General features: G+C 43.3%; 1 protein-coding gene and 1 non-coding gene across 6 annotated transcripts in view; both read right to left on the bottom strand.

Annotated features, from left to right (window-relative positions):
* Window positions 1-25,972, bottom strand: part of DYM (dymeclin) — a 360,650-nt gene that overhangs the window by 332,713 nt on the left and 1,965 nt on the right. For 4 of the 5 annotated variants that reach the window (XM_040478872.1, XM_040478871.1, XM_040478874.1 and 1 more), the window contains one exon: window positions 115-306. In XM_040478872.1, the coding sequence (XP_040334806.1) occupies window positions 115-254 (140 nt within the window). In that variant the 5' untranslated portion in view covers window positions 255-306. Of the gene's footprint in view, window positions 1-114; window positions 307-25,972 lie in introns of those variants that run through there. The other variant, XM_040478875.1, reaches the window with a different exon arrangement.
* On the bottom strand, window positions 2,425-2,530 carry LOC121033271 (U6 spliceosomal RNA). Its single transcript, XR_005791797.1, has one exon. It is a non-coding gene; the product is annotated as a U6 spliceosomal RNA (small nuclear RNA).

Raw genomic sequence — 25,972 nt, 5'->3', positions numbered from 1 at the left:
ATAAAATAAACGTTGAAAAAAAAAAAAAATTAAAAAAAAAAAAAAAACTTTCTTTTTTGAATCGGCATACCACACAAGTTTACATGAATCTTCAATCTCCGAGTAACCTCTTACCTGCTGGTTGGTGCAGGGAAAGAAAACGAGAGGAGCTGATTCCAGAACGGGTCATTCTCAGAGACGGATTCCGTGCCCGATAACTTTTTTAAGTACTCATTTTTAGGAAGATCACCGATTCTGCTGCTGTTCGATCCCATCTTCCAATCTGGTAGATAACTTGTCCTTAAGCCTTCATTTCCGCAAGACAATCTACAAAGAATGAAAAGAAATTTCAAACTTGCTCAACATTAATCATACTTTTCCCATCCTTGACCTAAATGAAAAAAAAAAAAAAACCCAACCCAGAAAATTACTTAAGGGAATCACACTTCTCTTTATTTTTAAATATATTAGACACCAGATACAAAGTCACAAAGGAGAGAAAGGGGCTAAAATTAAAATCTGTATTAGCTAACACACACACAAAAGTCCAACTCCATGCTTTAGATCTTCAAATGAGTATAGCTCTGCCTAGGAAACGTCTCAAAGCAAATCCCTAACAAAGATAACTTCTTACCAATTGTCTGAAAATGAAGCTACTTTTATTTTTTAATGTTCATTTATATTTGAGAGGAAGAGAGAGAGCGAGCACAAGGGAGGCACAGAGAGAGAGGGAGACACAGAATCCGAAGCAGGCTCCAGGTTCTGAGCTGTCAGCACAGAGCCCGACACAGGGCTCGAACCCATGAGCCATGAAATCATGACCCCAAGTGAAGTCGGACGTTTAAGTGACTGAGTCACCCAGACGCCCCTGAAAATGAAGGCCTTTTACAACAAATGATGGTGATAAAGAGATAGAGAGTGCATATCTTGAACGTGCTCAGAAGGGGGGCAAGTAGCCGAAGGGATGGCCATCAGCTACCTACACTCAGGGGAGAAGGAACCTGAACTGAGTTATGTGCTGAAAGAGAACGGGCTCCCCGTTCCAAAGCTGACACTTAGTGTCCCTCTCGTTGTGCTGTCATGCATATCAGCATTAGCTGGCAGGCTTCTTCCCCTAAACCATGAGGCACTTGGTTTCTCCGAAAATAAGAACTGATTCACCTTCCTCTCCCCAGTGTCTAGACTAGCATGTAACAGGTATGCCCTGAGCAGTATGCTGAAGGAAAGCTTAGGCGAATAAATGATCAGCATCTGCAACATCTGTTGTGCTTGAGGTTTTTTTGTTTTTCTTTTTGTTCTTTTGACAGTGCAAACCATTTATTCTGGCTTCTTCTGGTGGTCCTCAGGGTCATCAGGGCACACTGAGCCCCACACAGCACCGCGGCAGGCCTGGGACACAGCAAGGCACAGAGGCGAGTCCAGCATCAGGTGACACTGACGGCCAGGGACGTCTGAGCACCAGGAGGCGGCCAGGCACTGGCCAGGGGCGTGGGGACCCCCGAGGGACAAGCAGTTCCAGTGTGTACTGAGGGGGAACAAACTGACCCCAACGTGGGCCTTACGGCAGTTCCTCGGGACATTCACAGCACAGGGGTGAAAACGCCCCTCAGCGCATCCGTGAGCAGCAGGCCAGCCTTGCGGCCCCACGGCAGCCCCCCGTTCCTCATGCGCCCGTCAAAGGGGCTCCCCCCAGGGCAAGTGTCCACCAACCACACTAGGGTCCAGCCCCCTTGTTCCGGGAAAGGCCAGAAGCTGGTAATGGCCTCAGGGCCCAGCTGTTGCCGGCCCCTCCAGCCAGGTGTGGACAAGTGAGTGTGGTGCTGTAGGGCCCAGCTGTGCCCCAGGCAGCCCAGGGAGACCACGGTGAAGGCAGAAGGTTTAGATAAAGCATGAATTGCTGTCTTCATCAAACCACACTTGACATAGTTCTAGATCATGCTCTACCTCAATTTGTTCAGGAAAGCCTCTCACTGACAATATAAAATGGTGGTAAGATGAATAATAATTACACTATGCTAAAATTACCATCGCAATGAAAGGAAACCATGTCCAAAGGGAAAACTCCGGTTGGATGAGAACCTCCATTGGTAGCAACTTACTTGCTTACGTCTGTCCCTCCTTACTCCACAGAGACACTGAAGCCAACATCAGAATTTGGAAGCATGCCTTCCACATTCTCTTTGGAACTTTGCGACTGGACTAAGCTAAATTACCTAAATGGATGAGGCTCCCCCAGTGCACACAGACAGCCGGTCTTCTGAACAGGAGGGAGAAATACTAATCTGGCTTCCTGTCACCTGGCCCTGAATTCAACACCACCTAGCATTTTCTTCTTTCCTACCCAGGGGACAGGGACCCCAAAACCAGCTGGTTCCAACTAAGCCTCCATATCAAGCCAGCTAACCGTACGTCTAGATTGTGGTTTAATTTTTTATTTTTATTTTTAAAAAATCCGGAAGCTTCACAAATCTACATGTCACCTTGCACAGGGGCCACACTAATCTTCTCCATATCGTTCCAATTTTAGTATGTGCGCTGCCCAAGCCAGCACTGTGGTTTAATATCTTAAATGAGGAATTAGTAAGCCCAATTAGAAAATGCTATAAAAATATTCTGAAATATATAAATGCCTTACTTGTCACACCCAATTCCAAAGCTATTTTACACATTTTAAGTCATTTAAAATGAAATGTTTTAATATAATCTTACAATGGGGTACATTACACTAATGAAAATGAATTAACTAGAGCTACAATTACCAACATGGACAAAATACACACTAAAGAAAATGCTACAGAATAACAGACATGGTGTGATTTCACTTATATGATTTTAAAACATGCGAACAATATCATGGATATGTTCATACCTACTACAAATTATTAAAATATACATGGAAAAAATACACAGCAAATTCAGGAGAATGCTTTTACAGAATGTTATCAGGAGAGGAACAGAGGAGCTTTAGTGGTACCAATAAACACTTTCTCAAACAGAAAAGGGGAAAGGAACAGAGGGAAAGGGATGGGGGCACCTAGCTGGCTCGGTCAGGTAAGCGTCCGACTTTGGCTCAGGTCATGATCTCACGGTTAGTGGGTTCGAGCCCCGCATCAGGCTCCGTGCTGACAGCTCAGAGCCTGGAGCCTGCCTCGGATTCTGTCTCTCTCTCTCTCTCTCTCTCCCTGCCCCTCCCCCGCTCACGTTCTGTCTCTTCAAAACAAATAAACGTTAAAAAAATAATAAAAAAATAAAATTATAGAAAGGGGATGAAGCACATGTGCCAAATATTTAGACTTGCTGAAAATGGACAGTATGTACAGGGGTCTGGCCTATTACCCTCTGTTCCTGCCATAAATATAGAGTGAGAGTTGTTTTAAAAGAATGGTTTCTCAATCACTCAGCAGTAATACTGGAAGGTAAATGACAGGGAAGCAATGTCTCTAAAATATGAATAAAAAATAATTTTAGGGGTGCCTGGGTGGATCAGTTGGTTGAGCATCCGACCTGGCTCAGGTCACGATCTCACGATTTGTGAGTTCAAGCCCCACATGAAGCTTGCCGTAGTCAGCACAGAGCTGGCTTCAGATCCTCTGTCCTCTCTCTCTGCCCCTCCCTTGCTCACGCTCTCTCAAAAATAAATAAAAACATTTAAGAAAATAATAATAACAATTTTAACTACAATTCTTTGGCTAGCCAAGCTACCAGTTAAGTATAAAGGTAGAATGAAGGCATTTTTAGACTTGCCGCCAACTCAATAAAGCCTCCCACGGTCCCATCTTCTGGAAGGTGCTGGAAGATGTACCCTTTCAAGGTGAGTGAATAAACCAAGAAAAATGAAGACAAGGAATTCAAGAAACAAAGGCTGCAACACAAGACAGGAGTAAGAGACGCCCAGGAGAAGACACGTGCAGCAGGCTGGGACACGAGTTGAGACGGCCCCATGACCTCCGGGGGGAAGCAAGCCAGAGAGCAACAGGTCACCTGACACGTCTGACCTTATTCTGTGGCGCGTTACCAATATTGTAGGAGAATCTGGTAGGAACGAAGGACAGCTACACAGAAAACAAATGATTTTTTAATTACGCACTGTGGAAAAAACAAAAATTGTTTAAGGGTCATGTAATCATAGTACATGACTCAATTCTACAGTTATCGATATTTATATAATCATCACAATAGAAAAAGTAGACATTTAACCAAAAATTGCGAGGGAACTATATTGGGAAGATGCTTAAAAAAGAATCAGTAGTGGTGGTTTAAGAGTGTGAAATTCTCATCTTCCATAATAGGCAGGAAGTCAGCAGAAAATACCTAATTACTAAATCGGCAAATAACAGTGAAAGTATATTAGTTATAAATCAGGAAATAAATAACCAGAAACAACAGCTAAGAGACTGGAGTGCAGCCCTCTCTGGAGTGGAGAGGGTGGTCATGCAGTCTTTTTGTTTTGTGTCCATCAGATTATCTGAGTTTTTTTAACTATGTCTATGTATTACTTTGATTTTAAAAATTAAATATGTTTAAGCTCCTTCACCTACTCATAGTTACATTTTTAACACATATGGGAAACACAAAGTTACCATCAATAACGAAATTCGTAGTGACCAAAACTGTAAATTATTCTTTACGGAGGCAAACAATTAGCAAACTTTAAGAAATCTATTTGTCTGATATAGTTTAATGTCATTATATTATTAAAGTTATCTCCCAAAATCTAAATTTCAGATTTCCGCCATTATGTGTTTACTGACAAGCTGTAGTCACAGCTTGGTCAGAAAAGAGGAACTGAATTCAAACCCACAGTAGGGATAAACGCATAGATCAATGAAACAAAACAGAAAATCCAGAAAGGGACTCACTAGAATACAACCAGCTGATTTTTGTCAACAATGCAAAAGCAATTCAATAGAGCGAAGACCGTTCTTTGAACAAATGGTGCTGGAATCCAGAGGCCACTAACAAAAAACCCTTGCATCTTAAAAGTTAACTCAAAATAGGGGCGCCTGGCTGGCTCAGTCAGTAGAGCCTGCGACTCTTGATCTCAGCGTCATGAGGTCAAGCCCCACACTGGACACAGAGCTCATTTAAATAAATAAATAAATAAATAAATAAATAAATAACTCAAAATAAATCACACACCTAAACATAAAACAAAAGTCTATAAAACCCTTTTTAGGAGAGAACAAGGGAGAAAATCTTTGTGACCTGGGGTTAGGAGGGGCTTATTAGACATAACACAAAAGCACAGCCCATTAAAAAAAAAAAGGTGACAAATTAAGCTCCACAAAAATTAAAAACTTTTGGTCAGTGCAAGACCCTGCAAAGAGAATGAAAAAAAAAAGAGCCACAGACTTAGAGAAAATATTTGTAAGTCACAGAGCCAACAAAGGACTTGTACCCAGAACACAGAAGGAACTCTCTGAACTCAACAATGAGAAAACAGTCCAATCAGAAAATATGCAGAAGATTTTAACACATCACCAAAGAAGATACGCAAATGACAAACACATGAAAAGATATTCCATCATTATTAGCCAGTAAGGAACTACAAATTAAGAGCACAATGATATACTGCTAGTACACATCTACTGGAATCGCTAAGATAAAAAAGAAACAAACAAACAAACACTGAGAGTACCAAAGCTGCCAAGGATGCAGGGAAAGTGGCACTCTCATACAGTGCCGGTCAGAACCTAACATGGAACAGCAACTCTGGCAAACGGTTACGCGGTTTCTTATCAAGTTAAACACAGACTACCATTTGACCCGGCAGTTGCATTCCTGGACTACGTATGATCCCAGAGAAATGAAAACTTAGGTTCACACAAAAAAACTACCCAAATGTTCTTTTAACAGGTGAATGAATAAGCGAACTGAGGTCCCTCCATATAATGGAATAAAAAGAAGGAACCCTTTGATATATCCAATAATTTGCACAGATCTCCAGGGCATTGTGATAAGGGAACAAAGCCCATCCCCAAAAGTTACAGACTCAAAATAAGAAGAGCCACACTGTGTTTAGTGATTCTAGTTTATATAAAAGTGAGTGAACAACAGGGATGATAAAAGGAACAGAAGAGAGGAATGAGGATGATGTACTTTGTTATCGCAAGGTACTTGCGCTACCTGTGAAATGGTAGGGTGTGGTCTGAAAGTGCACTCGGGTTAGCTGTGTGTATTGCAAACACAAGGGCAACCACTAAACAAAAGTTTTAAAAAGCGCAATGGACATGCTAAGAAAGGAGAGAGAAGGGATTCACGTAAGTACTCCATCAGCACCACAAAAGGCAGAGAAAGAGAAGGCAAAAAAAGGAACAAAAATAAGGGCAGTGAATAGAAAAGAGGAACTAACACTGGTAGACATTAATCCAACTTTATCAATAATCACCCTGAACATCAATGGCCTAAATCTGCCAATTAAAAGAGACCGTCAAAGTGGATCAAAAAAGAAGACCCAACCAAATGTGTCTACAAGAAACACTTTATATTTTGTTTAATATTTTGTTGTTGTTGTTGTTGTTGTTGTTGTTGTTGTTGTTTTAGGGGGGAGAGAAGGTGTGCACGCACATGAACGGGGGAGGGGCAGAGAGAAGGGGGGACAGAGGACCCAAAGCAGGCTCTGCGCTGAGCCACCAGGCACCCCAAGAAACCCACTTTAAATGTACGAGACACTTACAGATTAAAAGTAAAGAGATGGAGAGAGATGTATCACTTAACACTAATCAAAAGAAAGCAGGAGAAGCTGTATTAATCTTAGACACAGTCGACTTCAGAGCAAGGAAACTTATCACAGATTAAAAAAAAAAAAACAAAAGAACATTACATAATGATAAAGGAGTCAACTGTCCAAGGAGACCTAATCTTAATGTGGACCGCCTAGCACAACAGCATCAGAATACAGGAGGCAAAAACTACCCAGAACCGCAAGGAGAGGTAAACCACGATTATGAACGAAGACCTGAGCACACCTCCCTCGGAAATGCTCAGACCCAGCGGGGAATAAAATCAGTAAGGACCTGACGGATCTATACACCACCATCAATCAACCGGATCTGACATCTACGGCCTACTTCATCCAACAACAGCGGAATACACATTGCCCTCCAGTTCACACTGAATAGTCACCACAACAGACCACATTCTGGGCCTTAAAACATCCTAACTAATTTAAAAGAAGCGCTTTTGAGCGCTCAAAACCAAGAAGCTTGAGAATAAAGAAACGACTGAGATGACCACATGCGGCAATATTCTGACAAACGCAGGATACACGACATTCGTTGTAAAGAACCACCACCCTGTGCATGGAGTTGGGGGCTTCTCTCAACTGGAGGAGACTGAAGGGATATTGTAACAACCAAATGTATACATGAATCTTCAATGAACCCAGATTTGTAAAGAGAAAAAACCATTATAAAAGACAATCTTGAGACCCAACTGGATATGGACTGAATAGAAGATATCATATGGACATAAGTGAGATAATGATAGTGTAAGTAGAAAAATGACCTAATTCTTAGGAGATGTGTGCTTGAACATTTAGTGGTAAAGAGTAATCTTATCTGCAACTTAACTTTCAAACGGTTTCAGAACAAAATACAGACAAAGCAAACATGGCAAGCTATTAACAATTATCAAATCCGGACGGAAGGAACGGGCGTTTATATTGTGTTGTACTGTTCTCTCTACTTTTCTGTATGCTTGTAATTTGCTATTGAAAAAGAGTTTTGGCAAACAAAAAGGTTACGCACCGTGACTCTATTTATGTAACACTCAAGATGACAAAACTAGTGGGGAAGCACAGATCGGTGGCCTGCCAGGGTGTGGAGGGGGCAGAAGGTGACCATAAAAGGACAGCCTGAGGAAGTTCATTTGTGGAATGGAAAAATTCTGTATCTTGACTGCGGTGGTGGTGGTGATGGCTGCACGAGTCTACGCATGTGATAAAATTTCACAGAGCTACACACACACAAGGGAAAAAGAACGTAAAGCCTGAAGAACCCAAGTGCAGTCCACCGTCTATTATTTTGGGTCAATATGAACTTCCTGGAATGGATAATGTCCAATCCTTATATTAACACTGAGGAAAGCTGAGGGAAAGGTACTTGGGATTTCTCCACATTATTTTTGCAACTTACGAGTCTATAATCGTTACAAAATAAAGGTGTTTTTTTTTTTTTTTTTAAATCGGGTAAAAAAAAAAAAAGCCATCCCCTTTCAAAGTCTAATCCACGTGCCCAAGAAAGGTGCCAGCAAGTCTTACAGGTACTTTCTATCACAACCACTAGGTTTATTTTTCCATATTACGTTACTTCATCACCTATAACATCACATGATGAGATATTAAGAGCTCACAATTATTCTTCTTGGTGGCTTGGAACACTCTTTTATTACACAGACTACTTTCCGCAGATAAATTATTTCAAGTCTTACTCAACACCAAACTTTTTCAATAAAAGCAAAAGAAGTCATGCATTTGGGTCCATCAGGGAGTTCCTGTTAACTGTATAATTCTGAGGAATACACAGCAGATTTCATCCTCAACTACTTACTTCTTTTTTATCAAAGCTTTCCAATTCTAATAACAGAATTACAATACTCTAATAATTAATCATGCCTGAGACTCCTGAATATGTCTCAATGAAATATTTAAAAATGCCACTTTGGCATTTTGATGATTTTGAGCCACAGGCATGTGAAAACTAACAAATGCAGGACGAAGCTGTCTATCTGCCTCAAGACCGTTCCTCCAAAAGAACTTCATTATTATAAATCCCTCCCCTGAGAGTTTCGCCAACCGGGTAACTCATCACAGGGAAGACCAGAAGTGGACACCACACCAGACACACTGTCCCAAACTAACGCACCTCTCGTCTGTTCTTCTAAGGGCTCATTCCTCTTTCCTAGAAACCATTTACGAGCCCCTAAGAGACCCACACCTCCCCTCCCCTGTCCCCCCTAAGACGGTATTTGAGTCTGAAATCTACACCACCTCAGAGAAGTGCTCATTTTTCCCTCGGTATCTCCCATGTATACATGAGGTACACACGTTAATAAACTTCTGCTTGTTTTCTCCTGCTAACCTGTCTTCCGTGACAAGGGTCTATGAACTCAGGTGGGTGGAGGGGGGACTTCTTTTCCTCCCGTGTACCGCTTAGCTGCCCTCTTCAGAGGCTGCCAACCTGCACCCCGCTCACCTCTGCACCTGTTCTCCACAGCACGGCCACCACCGTCTCATCAAACTTTCTGATCCCTGCCAAATGCTGAGACAGAAAAGTTTTTCAGTATGATTTTAGTTTGCATTTCTTTTGCTGTGAAAGAGGCCATCGCCTGTTCTTCTCCTTTGCCTGTTTTTTATTGATTTATAGCAAATAAATTTTATTTTCAAAGCTGCGAGGCTAGGCCACAAAGTATTAAAGTCAGTTCAATCCAGGACCACTATGAAACCCTTCTAAAACAACAATATGAATCAAGCCTATAAGCTTCTCAGGAGAGACTGAACAGAATATTCAAAAAAAAAAAAAAAAAAAAAAAGCTTAATTGTCAGTAATGCCACGGCCATACTCAGAATGTCACAGGAGACCAGAAGTTGTGAGGCAACCCCGGAAACTGGAAAACAGCCGGAGATGGACTGAGAAGGGAAGCGGCATCCCAAGGCAGGCAGAAGAGCCTCTGATCAAGGGCAGCAAGAGTATAAACAGCAACTCCAGTCCGGAAGCAGAAGGCCAGAAAAATGCAGGAGCCCAGGGACAACTGCCCGGGATGACTCGGGACACCCAGCCTGTCACCTTTGCCCTCACTCCCCCAGGGAGCAACAGTAAGTACTATCTGCCCAGAACAGTGAAGGCGGCGCCCAAGGCCAGGCCTAAGGCAGCTGGAAGGCCCAGAGGAACAAGGGCAGCCAAGTAAGACAACTAGCCACTGGAGATTCTTGCCAGAAAGTTCCACCTGCTCCCAACCCTCACAGAAAGCAAAGTAGAAAACTGAGGCCCAATGGTCTCTCCTCTGCAACGATTCATGCCAAGAATTCCAAACACAAACACATACACACACACCACCTGAACCGAACACAATTTATTTGGAACTTTATCAGTGAGACCCTGATCAGTGAAACTCAGAATAAAACGGAACTTGAAAAACCCACTATCCAATCACCTCAGTTCCTAAGGGCCCTGTTGCTTTTCCCTCGGGCTGGGCACCAGGCTTCCTGGGCTTTCGGCCCTGCCTTCTCTCAATCTGTCAGGAACGGAGCCTATCTCCTGGTTTCACTCGTGGCTTCTACTCCCAACCTCTGACCCAAGTGCCAGTTCTGTCTGTATCCCTAAAACACTGACAGTTGTTTTTAATTCAAGAATATATAACTGTATATATAATCAGTAATTTTGTGGATAACCATGCTCCTTACCTAAGTCTAGACTAGAAATGAAATGTGTGCTGGGGCACCTGGGTGGTTAAGTGTCCGACTTCGGCCCAGGTCCTGATCTCGTGGTTAGTGAGTTTGAGCCCCACATCAGGATCCATGCGGACAGCTCAGAGCCTGGAGCCTGCTTCGGATTCTGTGTCTCCCTCTCTCTCTGCCCCTCCCCCGCTTGTGCTCTGTCTCGCTCTGTCTCTCAAAAATAAATAAATGTAAAAAATAAATAAATAAAGTGTGCTATCACTAATGCTTTCAGTAATAAACCTTTTAAAGGACCCGTCGTTAATGCCGTGTAGTCAAGAACTTGAGCTTCACACATAAAAACGGATGCCATCCTCCCTCCCCAGATCAGTTTCCCCTCTCAACTTCCCACTACCCCCATAAAGTTCCCATTATGTAAAAACTACCTTGAAACTTTCTGTTGTATCTATGACCTGTCTCCTGAGGTCGATTACTTCTGAGAGGCATGAATCAGGCTTTACCTTTCTTCCCCATTTCCAGTCAACCTGCAGCACACTGCTGAAGAGAAATTACTCAAAAAAAAATAATAAACCCCAACACCAAAAAACAAGGACCTTGAAACAGCCAAGGCCCCACAAACAATAAATATATAAAAACATCTTCAGTATAAATTAGTAATAAAGTATGCTAATTATAAAAACATGGTATTATTTCGACCCATCGTATTAGTAAAGGTTAAAAAAAAAAAACAAACCTTGATAGCAGCACGAGGCAATAGGAAACAGGCACCCTTTTAGTGTGTAGATATCTGGCAGTATCTATCAAAATTTTAAGGGCGTATACTCTCTGTGAAAACGATTTCATGAGTTTCACACCTGAAACTCATGGATTGTATGCCAACTATACTTCAATAAAAATTAAAATTAAAAAAACTCCTGTGGGTTCTTCCGCGGCATCCACAATTCTATGTATCATTTTTTCTCTTTTTCTTTTAATGTTTTATTTTATGTTTGCAAGATAGAGTGCAAGCAGGGAAAGGGCAGAGGGAGGGAGACAGAAGATCCCAAGTGGGCTCTGCGCGGACAGCAATGAGCCCAATGTGGGGCTCGAATTCCCCAACAGTGAGATCGCGACCTGAGCTGAAGTCGGACACTCAACCGACTGAGCCACCCAGGCGCCCCAACATCACCTTTTTCCAGGTAAGCTTCACACTTAGCATGGAGCCCAACACAGGGCTCGATCCCACAACCCTGGGATCATGACCTGAGCCAAAATCAACAATTGGATGCGCAACCGCAACCGACTGAGCCACCCAGGCGCCTCGCCTGTACTTTGTTATGACACTTATCTATAGGCTGAGGTTACAGACTACTTATATCCAAATTAGTATGAACGCTTTTTTGAAAATGCAGATGCCTGGACCCTCCTCCGACACTGTGAACCTGGGGGGGGTGGAGGGGCAGGCATTTGCATTTTAATCACATGCTCCTCGGGTGTTCGATGTACTTAAATAAGTCTGGGAATCACTGGTTTGGAGGGTACTTGGAAATCAAGTTGGAACACGAGCTTTCCGACTGTGGAGGGTCTGGAATGCCGGTACCGTACTCTGTGTTTCAGGTAATGAAGAATCACTGAATGTTATTGGGCTGGTGCGTGAAGTGACGGGAGTGGTAATTTCACTCACATTAAAGATCGATTACATCTCACCTTTTTTTTTTGGCTAGGCACGCTCCCCTAGGTCCCTTCCTGAGTGCTTTGCATGCTGCTTCATCCTGCTTCGTCCTCAGAAAACTTTATGAGTTGGAAGTACTGTTTTTCCCATTATGTGGTGGTGTAAAATGGAGATTCACCCTCGCTCAGCACAGACTTAGTAAGGGTCTGTCTCATACTAGAACCTTTGGTTTTAATCGCAGTCCTGGCTTGAATGACCTGTTGAGGATTAATACGGTGGTGGCCTGTGCAGGGTGAATCCAGGCGAAGAGGTGGGAAGCAAACAAATTTGGATACTGTTACACTCGATCATGTGGAATTACAGAAGCTGACCTAGCATAGGGGGGCAGCAGGAGCTGCTTCGTAAAATTTTATGATTTTATGAGCCTGGGTGGCTCAGTTGGTTGAGCATCTGACTCTTGATTTTGGCCCAGGTCATGATCCCAGGGTTGTGGGATCAAGCCCCACGTTGGGTTCAGAGCTAAGCATGGAGCCTGCTTGGGATTCTCTCTCCCCCTCTGCCCCTCTCCCCACTCATGCGCTCTCCTAGCTAAAAAAAAAAATAGGTGGGGCGGGGGGCAGGGAGGTGTGGGGTGTGGAGCAGGGTGCCTGGATGGCTTAGTCGGTAAGTTTCTAGTTTTTGGTTTCAGCTCAGGTCACGACCTCATGGTTGGTTTGTGAGTTCGAGCTCTGAGTCAGGCTCCGCACCGACAATACAAAACCTGCTTGGGATTCTCTCTCTCCCTTCTCTCTGCACCTCCCTCTGCTCATGCCGGCATGTGTAAGCATACACACTCTCTCTCTCAAAATAGGGAAATAAACTTAAAAAAAAAAAAAAAAAACCAAAGTAGAGGCAAGTGTTCTTGTCAATAGCTAGCATGCCCATCTACACCTCTGTTCATGCCATTCACGCCTGCCTTCGACCACCACCCCTGATCCCCAGCCCCTTTGACCCTAACCACAGAACGAGCCCTCCCTTTCCTCTGTAATCCTAAAACACACTATCTTCACTATCGTTTGGAATTTAACTATCCTTCCGGTAATACCTGGTTTTGCTGTCTGACTCTCATACTGCTATTTAACTTCTCGGGCCAGTTATTTCCCCAAGTCAATTTTACCACCATGGTCAAAAATGATACTTTGAACAAGAAATGATATGCTCAATATTCTGTTTTTAATTCATGAAATATTTGATATATGTAAAATTAGGTCTCCTCTTTTATGCGTACTGACTCGCGGTCTCCTGATTTCATGTGCCTTAAGTAGAAAGTAAACGTTAGTGGATCTGAAAAATCCATAACCAAATTCTGTCCTAACACCCTCAAAATATGTAAATGACACCACAGTGTACTTTATCCCAACTTAAGCTGAAAATCCATTAATCATAAGCTATATTCCAGAATCACCTGCTTCCTGAGAAAGGAAAAAAAAATTACACATGCCCCCTCATTTGTATGAGACTTTTTAAGAGAAACATGTTTTGTTTTGTTTTGTTTTTGAGAGAGAGGGAGCAAGGAAGAGGAGGAGAGGAAGAGAGAGAATCTTAAGCAGGCTCTGTGCTAGCTCAGCATGGAGCCCAACTCACGGCTTGATCTCACACCCCATGATCTAGGCAGAAATCAAGAGTCGGACGCTTAACAGACTAAGCTACCCAGGCGCCCCTGTACTCAAGACTTTAAGACAAAACCTCACGGTTGAAACAGGAGACGAGAGAAATAGTGGACAACAGTCACTGGCCAAAGGACATGTTAAACACACAGATGCCTTTGGTCCACCAAGTAATGGAACATTCTCCAAAAGGTCACTATGTTCCAAGTGCTATATTAAGTACAGTGGGGTATTCCACTCCTGTGAAATGAGAGTAATGAGAATAAAAAGATTAAGCTCACAAAGATCAGAAGAGGTGTGGAAGATGGAAAGGTGACAGAGGGGTACTAACTGAACCAGCAGAGCTGAGGAAGCCCCAGTGTAAAATGATTAGACTCGTGAGGAATGCCTCCGACACAAAATAAAGAAACAAAAATCAACCAAAGAAAGGAATTGGAACACAGATGATTCTAAGAAAAAATTAAAAACTAAAATAGCCTCAGAGAGAGTAAACAGTAACAATAATGAACGCAAATATTTACTTAGCACCTGCTATATCCCCAAGCACTAGTTTTTTTAAGCTTATTTTGAGAAAGTGAATGAGCGAACAGAGGAGGAGCAGAGAGAGAGGGAGAGACAGAACCCCAAGCAGACTCCGTGCCGTCAGCACAGAGCCCAACGTGGGGCTCGAACTCACAAACCATGAGAATGTGCCCTGAGCTGAAATCAAGAGTATGAGGCTTACCCAACCGAGCCACCCAGGTGTTTCCCCCCCGTCCCCCAGGCACTATTCAAAGTGCTTTCTACATATTAACTCACCTATTCCTCACCACAGCCTAAGGTGGTATTTTCTACGTTCTCGTCACATAGATCATGGGTTAGCAAATTACGACCCAAGGAGCCAGGTCCAGCCTGCTGCCTGAAGAATGATTTTTACATTTTTAAACGAATGAAAAAAAAAACAAAAGAATATGTTGTGACATGTGGACGTTATGAGAGTTCTAGTGGAACACTGCAACACTCACTTGTTCACATGTTGCCTGTAGCTGTTTTTGTGACAACAGCAGAACTGCATAGTTACTACCCAGACCGCATGTGACGCGTTCATCCCCTTATACCGCTGCTGCCCACACTACAAATCTCAATAACACAGTTAGAAGTCAGCACTGCAAGTACCCTGCATACTGTGACACTCACTACCACTGGATATACATCATGTCAAAACAAGAAAAGAAGAAAGCAGACTTTGACGTCATGCTTTTATAGCAGAGCAGAGATCGTTTTTTTAAACCTGATGAGATGGGGAAGCATCACGTCTGTTGGGTAACAGCATCACGCTTGCACTGGAACGCCACATAGGAAGACGTTACCAGCTACGCACAGCCTCACATGCCCTACCACGGAGCGCTCCCGGTTCACGAAAGCGACGATCAGGAGAGTCAGCAAATTTAAAACACAACATTTCAGGGGTGCCCGGATGGCTCAGCTGGTTAAGCGTCCAACTCTTGATTTCAGCCCGGGGTCATTCTCATGGTTCATGAGATGAGCCCCACGTCCGGCTCTGTGCTCACAGTGCAGAGCCTGCTTGGGATTTTCTCTCTCCCTCTCTTTCTGCCCCGCCCCCACTTGCGCACGCAGGTGACCTTGTGCACACTCTCCTCTCTCAAAATAAACTTAAAAAAACAAATAAAAATACAAAACACGGCATTTCATCACAGCAGGATGCTTTCCCAACAATAAAGAATGAAAACGAGGGCTGCAACCAAAGTCTCTGGATGGTTCATGTATTAACCAAACAAGAAAAGTCACTGACCAATCATGAGATGAACTAAATCGTGTGTGAGTGCAGCAGCCAAAGAAATGTGTCCAGGAAAAATAAACATCTTTCAGACCCTCCACTGAAAATAACTGTTCAGAGAACAGTCTGAATGGAACAACAACACCTATGATTATTTTCCCAAAAAGTGGAGGAAAATACTAATTCGGTACAACCTGAAGTGGGATCTGCTAACATGCATAATAACTGATGGTGGTAAAAATACACCATCAGAAAAGGCTTAGATGGACAAATTTACAAACCTTGTAAAAATGCAAGGTGTTTATAACCTATTCAGTATTTAAACACACACACACACACACACACACACACACACACACACACACACACAATGGGGCGCCTGGGTGGCTCAGATGGTTAAGGATCTGACTCTTGGTTTTGGCTCAGGTCATGATCTCATGGTTTGCGAGTCTGAGACCCGCATCAGGCTCTGCGCTGGCAGCACGCAGCCTACTTGGGATCCTCTCCCTCCCTCTGCTCTGCCCCACTGTTCGCACACTCATACACTCTCGCTCTCTCAAAACAACTTTAAAAAAAAAAAAACAATAGCAACAACCTACTCATTGCAACAACCTACTCATTAGTCATTGTATGATCAATGAGCAGGAGCACTACATAAAATATTTGAATCTAACATGTGTTATTAAACCAGTTACGACCGTTAACTTCATTACCTTCATGAACTTAACCACCATCGGTTCCATAAAAATTCTGTCTGAAACAGAAGCTGAATATCCTGATGTGTCCTACCACACAGTACCATGACTTAGCAGGGGTATGTTTTTATGGAAATTTCTCGAGCTCAGAACTGAGAATGAAATTTTTCTGAAGAACCATCCCCCTGAGCCACTGTTACTGAACACTGAATGGCTTTGAAAATTCATTTTTGCTGACTTGCTAATATTTCTCAATGAATTCAATCTAAAATTAGGAGGCCAATAGCACTTCCATGCAAAACCTATACTGAGATAGTCATTTCAAGGACAACTGACACTGAATCTTAAGTGATGTCAAGCTGCTTTACACACTTTCTAGGCTGTAAAAAAATTAAAATGAGATGGGATCTCCAATCCCAAACAAATATGCAGTAGATATACTTTCCAAAATAAAACTACAGTTCCAGCATTTTTCAGACCTCAATACAAGTATAAAAGTACTTTCCGGGGACACCTGGGTGGCTCGCTCAGTGGAGCATGCAACCCTTGATCTTGGGGTTGTGAGTTCAAGCCCCATGTTGGGTGTGGAGACTGCTTAAAAATAAAATCTTAAAAAAAAAAGAAAAAAGAAAAAAAAGTACTTTCCACATTTCGAAAACCATTTAACTATGCAACAAGAAGCTTCTACCTAACCTTCCATTGTAAGTGATTAGTGGGCAATGCGATGATTTGCTAAAAGGTAAGTATCAAGAAAACAATCTAGCAGAATTCAATAGATGCCTTCCAAGCAATAAATACGCTCCACTAAAATCATACGTTCATGGGTTTATATCTATATTTGGAGGCACCATGGAAAAAGATACTTTCAGGGGCATGTGGGTGGCTCAGTCGGTTAAGCGTCCAACTCTTGCTTTCACCTCAGGTCATGATCTCATGGTTCGGTTCGTGAGACTGAGCCCCGCTTCAGGGCTCTGCGCTGACAGGCTTGGAGCCTGCCTGGGATTCTCTCCCTCTCTCTCTGCCCCTACCCCCACTCGCTTGCTCGCTCTCTCTCTCTCTCTCTCAAAATAAATAAACTTTACACAAAATACTTTCAAAGATGAAATACAAAAAATCTCATTAAAAACCCATGTTAGGGGGGCACCTGGGTGGCTCACTCTGTTAAGTGTTTGACTTCAGCTCAGGTCATGATCTCACAGTTTGTGGGTTCGAGCCCCAGATCAGGCTCTGTGCTGACAGCGCAGAGCCTGGAGCCTGCTTTGGATCCCGTGTCTCCCTCTCTCTCTGCCTCTCTCCCACTTACACTCTGTGTCTCTTTCTCTCCCAAAAATAAATAAACATTAAAAAAAAAAAAAAAAACCCACGTTAGGGACACCTGGGTGGCTCAGTCAGTTGAGCATCCGACTTAGGCTCAGGTCATGATCTCGCAGTTGGTGAGTTCAAGCCCCGGGTCAGGCTCTGTGCTGACAGCTCAGAGCCTGGAACCTGCTTCGGATTCTGTGTCTCCCCTCCTCTCTGCCCCGCCCCAACTTGTGCATGAGCGCTCACTTGCACTCTCAAAAATAAACCTTAAAAAAAAATTTAAGGGGCTCCTGGGTGGCTCAGTTGGTTAAGCATCCAACTTCGGCTCAGGTCATGATCTCGCACGCAGTTCGTGAGTTTGAGCCCTGCGTCAGGGCTCTGTGCTGACAGCTCAGAGCCTGGAATCTGCTTCAGATTCTGTGTCTCCCTCTCTATCGCTGCACCTGCCCAGCTTGTGCTCTGTCTCTCTCTCTCTCTCTCTCTCAAAAATAAATATTTTTTAAAAAAATTTTTAAACAGTACATATGAACATCTGTAATCAATTCTGACAACTGAGGTTTACATTCAGTATTCCCTATTAGGTAAAATGTTATCCCCTCTCCTCCAAAAAGAGATTTCATTCTTCTTGTTAGAAAACCTTTATTACATGAGTTTGAGCCCTGCGTCGGGCTCTGTGCTGATGGCTCAGAGCCTGGAGCCTGTTTCAGATTCTGTGTCTCCCTCTCTCTCTGACTCTCCCCTGTTCATCCTCTGTCTCTCCCTGTCTCAAAAATAAATTAAAAAAAAATAAAACGTTAAAAAAAAAAAAAAAGAAAACCTTTATTACAAAAAACCTATTCTCAGCCATTATTAGTATTGTATTTTCAATTTCCTCAGTAAAAAACTTATGGAAATTTCTCCTCTCTCATCACATAAGTGCCCGTATAACAGGGGCACCTGAGTGGCCCAGTCAGTTAAACGTCCAACTTCGGCTCAGGTCATGATCTCATGGTTGTGGAGTTCGAGCCCCACACTGGGCTCTCCGCTCTCAGCACAGAGCCCTCTTCGGATCCTCTGTCTCCCTGTCTCCCTCTCTCTCTCTCTCTCTCTCTCCCTCTCTCTCTCAAAAATAAACATTAAAAAAAAAAAAGTACCTGTATAATAATATCCTTCATTTTGCTTCTTGGCCCACAATGCCTAAATTATTTACAATCTGGCCCTTTACACAAATGTCTGGCAACTTTTGGCCTAGAAGAAGGAACAAAGGTGAAAAAAGATTAAGTGACTTCCCCAAGACTATAGAGTTAGAAAATGACGAACCGGAGTTTCAGACCAAGGCAGGCTAGGTGCAGAAACCATGCTCTTAACCACTATACCACACAGTTTCCATGACCCAAGAACAAGATGTCATTTAAAAAAAAGGAAACAATCAAAGAACAAGAAAAGATGCCTGAAATTAAAAACTGATTAAAAAATTCACTAGAGAGGGGCGCCTGGGTGCCTCAGTGGGTTAACTGTCCAACTCTTGATTTCAGCTCAGGTCATGACCTCACAGTTCGGTTAGTGAGATTAAGCCCCGCACTGGGTTCTGCACTGACAGCGTGGAGCTCGCTCAGGATACTCTCTCCCTCTCTCTCTGCTTCCCTCTCCCTCTCAAAAATAAATGAATAGGGGCGCCTGGGTGGCTCAGTCAGTTAAGCGTCCGACTTCGGCTCAGGTCATGATCTCATGGTCCGTGAGTTCGAGCCCCGCGTCGGGCTTTGTGCTGACAGCTCAGAGCCTGGAACCTGCTTCCGATTCTGTGTCTCCCTCTCTCTCTGACCCTCCCCTGTTCATGCTCTGTCTCTCTCTGTCTCAAACATAAATAAACATTAAAAATAAATAATAATAAAATAAATGAATAAACCTGAAAAAAAAGTTTTTTTAATTCACTAAAGAGAAGATAAGGTCAAGGAAACTCCCACAATAAAGGACAGGAAGACAGATGGCAAACAGGAAATGGAAACTTAGAAGACCCCACGAAGACAGAAGTAACAGGAGCGCCAAGAAGAAAGCAGGAACAAAACAGAGGGGTGTTAAGTGTAGACACTGCTGGGCTGGGTGTGAAGCATCTGAGATTTTATCTTACCCGAACACTAACAAAGCCACGAAGCCTCTGGGACAGGCACCAAAACGATTCAGTGCTCATAGCAACAGCGGTCGCCAGAGTAACATCTTGCGTCAGTTTCCCGGGCCCCAATCCCCACAGGCCTTTCAAAGTATTTGGTAAAAATTAGTAATACGTCCATGAAAAAAGCAGCAAATGGGGGTGGGGAGCAGGGAAACCAGGTAAATTACTCAGCTCAGCAGCGAGCAATATCTCTTAGCAGTGTAAACGCTGAACGCTCAATGAGCCAAGAATTCTTACCTATGGAAGGGCTGGAAGACGGGGGAGGAGGAGGAAGAGCACCTCGTGTACCATAACAAGGAGTCAATAGGTAGCACCCACAGTTGATAAACCAAAAAATGGCCATTTAGTTATATTAGTCATAAATACAGTTCAAGTAGCTGTCTCTGGGAACCCGACTCCAAAGGACAGAGAAGGCAAGGCACTGCCCATTTTGTATAATGTACCTTCTTCTACTATTATTCTTATCTTTTCTAAAATAAAAGCACTACTTTAAATAGAAAAATTAACTTTTAAATAAAGTAGAGAAGGGGCACCAGGGTGGCTCAGTTGGTTAATCCCACCCTTGACTTCGGCTCAAGTCGTGATCTCACAGCTGGTGAGTTCAAGCCCTGCTTCTGGGTCTGCGTTGACAGCGCGAAGCCTGCTTGGGATTCTCTCTCTCTGCCCCTCCCTCCCCAAATAAATAAATAAACTTTAAAAATAAATAAATAAAATTAGAGAGAACGTGCTTTACTACTCACCATCACAATCACTGATTCATATAAACAACTCAATGTGCAAGTACCAAAGAAGAGTGCCAGGGTGAAAACACAAACTAGCAGTACCCAAGCACCATCACATTACGCTTAGGCAAACACAGGGGGTCTGCCGATATTTCCCAAGTGCCCACTAGTGACCAGCACAATGCTAAGCACCAAGACTGAAATTGTGAAGAATGGAATTGACTTACAGTCGAGTAAGAGATATAGGTAAATCAACAGGAAATTATAATATGGCAACTATTCAAGACTCAGTGAAAGCTTCCCAAAGGTCATACCATCAAAGCTAGGGCCTGAAGGATAAGAAGGACTGGCCTAGCTGGGTGTAGGGTTCAGAAAGTTGTCAAAGCAAAGGGAACACTACACGTGAAGGCTTAGAGTGAAGACAAACACAGGCAAGGGCCCATTCCAGGAACTGAGAGAAGTTCAACACGGCTGGAGCAGGGCTAGAGCAGGGAGGGAATCAGAGTGGAAGCAAAAAAGGGCCAGAGAGCAGGCTGATGCCTGGTGCTTTACAACAGGACGACTTACTAACAGGTTTCTACTTTGTCCACTGGAACCAGAAGATAGCACACATCCCTGGGTCTTCTAAGAGATCAGTGAACTCTTCCCCATACACTGATGATTTCAAAATACCTACATCCAGTCCAGAACTCTTTGTGGGTGCCAGACCATTTATCTAACTGCATGCCGTGCACCACCATCGGGACCCAGAAAACAAGCCACATCCCAGGGATGACAGAGTAGGAAACTGGGTAACTAATGAGAGTGGAGTCGCCATGCCAGCCCTGAGCTGTCTACCTCTGGACTTTTACACGGGAAACAAACAAGATGTTTAAGCTATTATTCAATCAAGTCTGCTCTGCACAGCCAAACCGAATCTTAACTGATGCAGGAGGCTTCAAAAGCATTCAAGGGGCGCCTGGGTGGCTCAGTCGGTTAAGCGTCCGACTTCGGCTCAGGTCATGATCTCGCGGTTCATGAGTTTGAGCCCCATGTCAGGCTCTGTGCTGACAGCTCTGAGCCTGGAGCTGCTTCGGGTTCTGTGTCTCCCTCTCTCTCTGCCCCTCCCACTCACGCTTTGTCTCTGTCTCTCAAAACTGAATAAATGTTAAAAAAAAAAAAAAAAACATTTTTTTAAAAAGTATTCTAGGGGCGCCTGGGTGGCGCAGTCAGTTAAGCGTCCGACTTCAGCCAGGTCACGATCTCGCGGTCTGTGAGTTCGAGCCCCGCATCAGGCTCTGGGCTGATGGCTCGGAGCCTGGAGCCTGTTTCCGATTCTGTGTCTCCCTCTCTCTCTGCCCCTCCCCTGTTCATGCTCTGTCTCTCTCTGTCCCAAAAATAAATAAATGTTGAAAAAAAATTTTTTTTAAAAAAAAGTATTCTAAAGGGAAGGGTTGCAAGAGATACTCTGAAGGGACTGTTACAATTTGGTGACTGACTCCATCTAAAAAAGAAATTATCAATCACATCACATACAGAATATGTATTGTTTAATTCTTCCAGTGTTATTGGAAAGTTAACAGCTACTTTTAGTGCCTGCATTGTTTTTACATTGAGATATAATTGACATGAAGCATTATGTCAGTTTCAGGTGTACCACAGGGTATTCTATGCGTGTATATATTGCAAAAATATCACCACAGTAAATGTAGTTGACATCCATCACCGTACATCGTTACAATTTTTTCTTGTGATGAGAACTTAAAAGATCTGCTGTTAGCAACTTTCAAATATACAATAGAGCCTTATTAACTGTAGTCGCCATGCTGCACATCACACCCCCATGACTTATAACTAGAAGTCTGTACCTTTTGACCACCTTTACCCATTTTGTCCACACACCCAGCCCCACTCCCACCCCATAACCCCAGCCTGGTGTCCGCATATGTAACGAATGGAATCAAACTTACAGAAGAAATCGGAGGGCCTGGGTGGTTCAGTCGGTGGAGTGGCCGACTCTCGATTCCAGCTCAGGCCATGATCTCACGGTTCATGGAATCGAGGCCAGCACTGGGCTCTGCGCTCACAGCGCAGAGCCTGCTTAAGATTCTCCCTCTCTCTCAAAATAAAAAAAAAAGACATCTTAAAAAATATTAGAGATCAGAAAGTACCAACCAAACTTCCCGAAAGGAATGAAAAGAAACAGAACATTTTAGTAAGTGAGACCTATTTATAAAGTTGTTCTCAACGCTGCTAGTTTAGATTATTTGGACCACAAAGAAGTATCAGGCAGATAACTTACACGCTGTTTACACGCAGGTTTTAAGCAGAAGTTCAGGGCATTAAGCGCCACTAAGGAGCTCCCAAGGGGAAACGAGGTAAAGAGCAGGAGCAGATACTGAACAGGCTCTTCCTGAGACGCGGTAACCGGAAACGCACCACCACCAGAACCAGCACCTTCACGCCCCGACACGGTCCCGACCTCGGGAGCTGAGGACGGAAGCAGGACACCAAACTAGAGGCCTTCCCGAAGCCCTCTCTACCTCCAACATTCACTCTTCTCCTGGTCCTGGGAAAGGCTCAAAGCCCTTTTCAACCAACCAGGTCACAGAAGGACAAGTCGGGAAGGGGCCTCGAGCCCAGGGCTGTCAGGAGCTCACTCTTCCCGAATGTCTTCGCACTTTAAGAGCTTCCCGTCGAACTGGGGGTGCCTTGATCACCCACTGAGTCGGAGAGCCTTCTCCCTCACTGCCCCAGGCTGCCCTGTGACTTCAAGCAGCTGCTGGGTGTTACACACACTCTGATTACAAGTACACAAAACTTTAGAAACATGAATATGAAGAGACCGAAACGAAATACAAAAAAACTTCGCAGGTTGTTACATCGCTTTTACGCTTAGTCACTTTTTTTTTTTTTTTTTTACATCCAAATTAGTTAGCCTATGGTGAAACAATGATTTCAGGGGTAGATTCCTTAGTGCCCCTTACCCATTTAGCCCATCCCCCCGCCCACAACCCCTCCAGTAACCCTCAGTTTGTTCTCCATATTTATGAATCTCTTCTGTTTTGTCCCCCTCCCGGTTTTTACATTATTTTTGTTTCCCTTCCCTTATGTTCATCTGTTTTGTCTCTTAAAGTCCTCATATGAGTGAAGTCATGATTCTTGTCTTTCTCTGACTAATTTCACTTAGCATAATACCCTCCAGTTGCAAATGGCAAGATTTCATTCTTTTTGATGGCCGAGTAATACTCCATTGTGTATATATACCACATCTTTATCCATTCACCCATCAATGAACACGTGGGCTCTTTCCCTCCTTTGGCTATTGTCGATAGTGCTGCTATAAACATATAAAATATGTCAATAGTGCATGAGTCCCTTCGAAACAGCACACCTGGGGGCCCCTGGGTGGCTCAGTCGGTTGAGCAGCCGACTTCGGCTCAGGTCATGGTCTCACGGTCAGTGAGTTCAAGCCCCGCATCGGGCTCTGTGCTGACAGCTCGGAGCCTGGAGCCTGTTTCGGATTCTGTGTCTCCCTCTCTCTGACCCTCCCCCGTTCATGCTCTGTCTCTCTCTGTCTCAAAAATAAATAAACGTTAAAAAAAAATTTTTTTTAAAAAAAGAAACAGCACACCTGTATCCCGTGGATAAATGCCTAGTAGTGCAATTGCTGGGTCGTAGGGTAGTTCTATTTTTAGTTTTTTGAGGCACCTCCATACTGTTTTCCAGAGTGGCTGTACCAGCTTACATTCCCATACACTTAATCACTTTTAAGGGTCTCGTTTTACCAAAGCCCACACTGCAAGTGCACAGGTACTTCCCGTATGTTTGTCATGGTCACTAAAAAGGAAGATGGAGTGGTCCTCTCTACCACTAACCATTCCCATTGCCTACACAGTGAAAGATGACACTTACAATGAATTTGTAGTAGCAAAAGAAGTCACCTCACCTATTTTCCGAAGTCTCAGCAAAATGTCCCCAAACACACCATGGCAGAAAGAATAACAGCCCCCAAAGATGTCCATGTCCTAATCTATGGAACCAATGATTGCTATCTTACCTAGCAAAGGGGACTTTGCAGCTATAATTAAGTCAAGGACCTTGAGATAGGGGAGATCCTCCTGAATTATCTAGATAAGCCTGATCTAGTCACATGGGTCCTTAACCTTTCCCAACTGTCACTGGAGAGATACAATACTACTCACTTTGAAGATGGAATAAGAGGGCCACAAGCCAAGGAACAGGGGGTGGCCTCTAGAAGCTGGAAGAGGTAAGGAAACCTCTAGAAAACTCCAGAAGAGAATAGAGACTTGTTGACACACTAATTTTTTTAGCCCAGTGAGACCCATTATGGACTTCTAAAATAGAGACCTTTAAAAATTTGTTTAAATGTTTCTTTATTTTTGAGAGAGAGAGAGAGAGAGAGAGAGAGAGAGAGAGCGCACGCACAGGGGAGATGAAAAAGTGGGGGTGGGGGGACAGAGGATCCGAGGCTGGCTCCATGATAACAGCAGAGAGCCCAACACAGGGCCCGAACCCACAAACCGCAAGACCCAAGCCAAAGTTAGACACATCACTGACTGAGCCACCCGGGTGCCCCTAAAATATAGAACTTTAAAAATAATTTGTGTTGTTTTTAGGACACTAAATTTCTGGTACTTTGTTACAGTAGGCATAGAAAACTAATACACACACAGTAAACAACTTCTCACAATATGTGAAATTATCTAGAAAAGCATAATCAAATTGCCCCATACTTAGAACAGACATAAGTTATTTGTGAATATACATTTCGCTTTTTAAAAATCTGTGCATGTGTTACATTTCACTTCTATCTTTCTCCCGCTCTTACAAAACTCCATCGATTAAAATGCCAAAGTGACAATTCTTCAAACTTTTTACACAAGATGAACCATATTAACCAAGAAAAAGGAACAGGATACCAGGAACAACTGGAAAAAAATCAGGAAACAATTATACCATATTTTTTTAGAGAGTCAAACATCAAAGCGGTTGGAATGTGTAACTTCTTTGTATCAAATGGATACCACATTTTAAAAAATAAGTCCTTCTAAATATTGATATTAAGAGCTTACCATTGATTTTTTTGGATGTGATACATGTGGGTATATTAAAAAAAGAGTACCTCAACCTTCCACAGATATACACTCACATATTTACAAATGAAATGGTATGCCTATGATCTGCTTTAAAATAGGGGGCCAGGCACCTGTGTGGCTCAGTCAGTTGAGTGACCCACTCTGGATTTCGCCCTGGGTCATGACCCAGAATACTGGCATTGAGCCCCCAAGTCTGGCTCCGTGCTGTGTATGAAGCCTGCTTGGGATTCTCTCCCTCTCCCACTGTCCCTCTCCACAACTCACTCTCTTTCTTGCTAAAATTAAAAAAAATAATAAAATAAAATAGTTTGGGGGCGCTTGGGTGGCTCAGTTGGTTAACCATCAGACTCCTGATTTCAGCTTAGATCACGATCACAAGGTTGTAAGACTGAGCCCCACTGTCAGGCTCCACACTGGGCAAGGAGTCTGATTAAGATTCTCTCTTTCCTTCTCTCTCTGCCTCTCTGCCCGCTGGTGTCTTTTTACTTCTTTGTCTCTCTCTTAAAAAATAAATTAAATTAAATTAAATTAAATTAAATTAAATTAAATTAAATTA

Source organism: Herpailurus yagouaroundi, unplaced genomic scaffold, assembly GCF_014898765.1.
Source record: "Herpailurus yagouaroundi ecotype Mexico unplaced genomic scaffold, PumYag 142, whole genome shotgun sequence".
NCBI lineage: Eukaryota > Metazoa > Chordata > Mammalia > Carnivora > Felidae > Herpailurus > Herpailurus yagouaroundi.
This window is presented reverse-complemented; position numbering and strand designations above follow the sequence as displayed.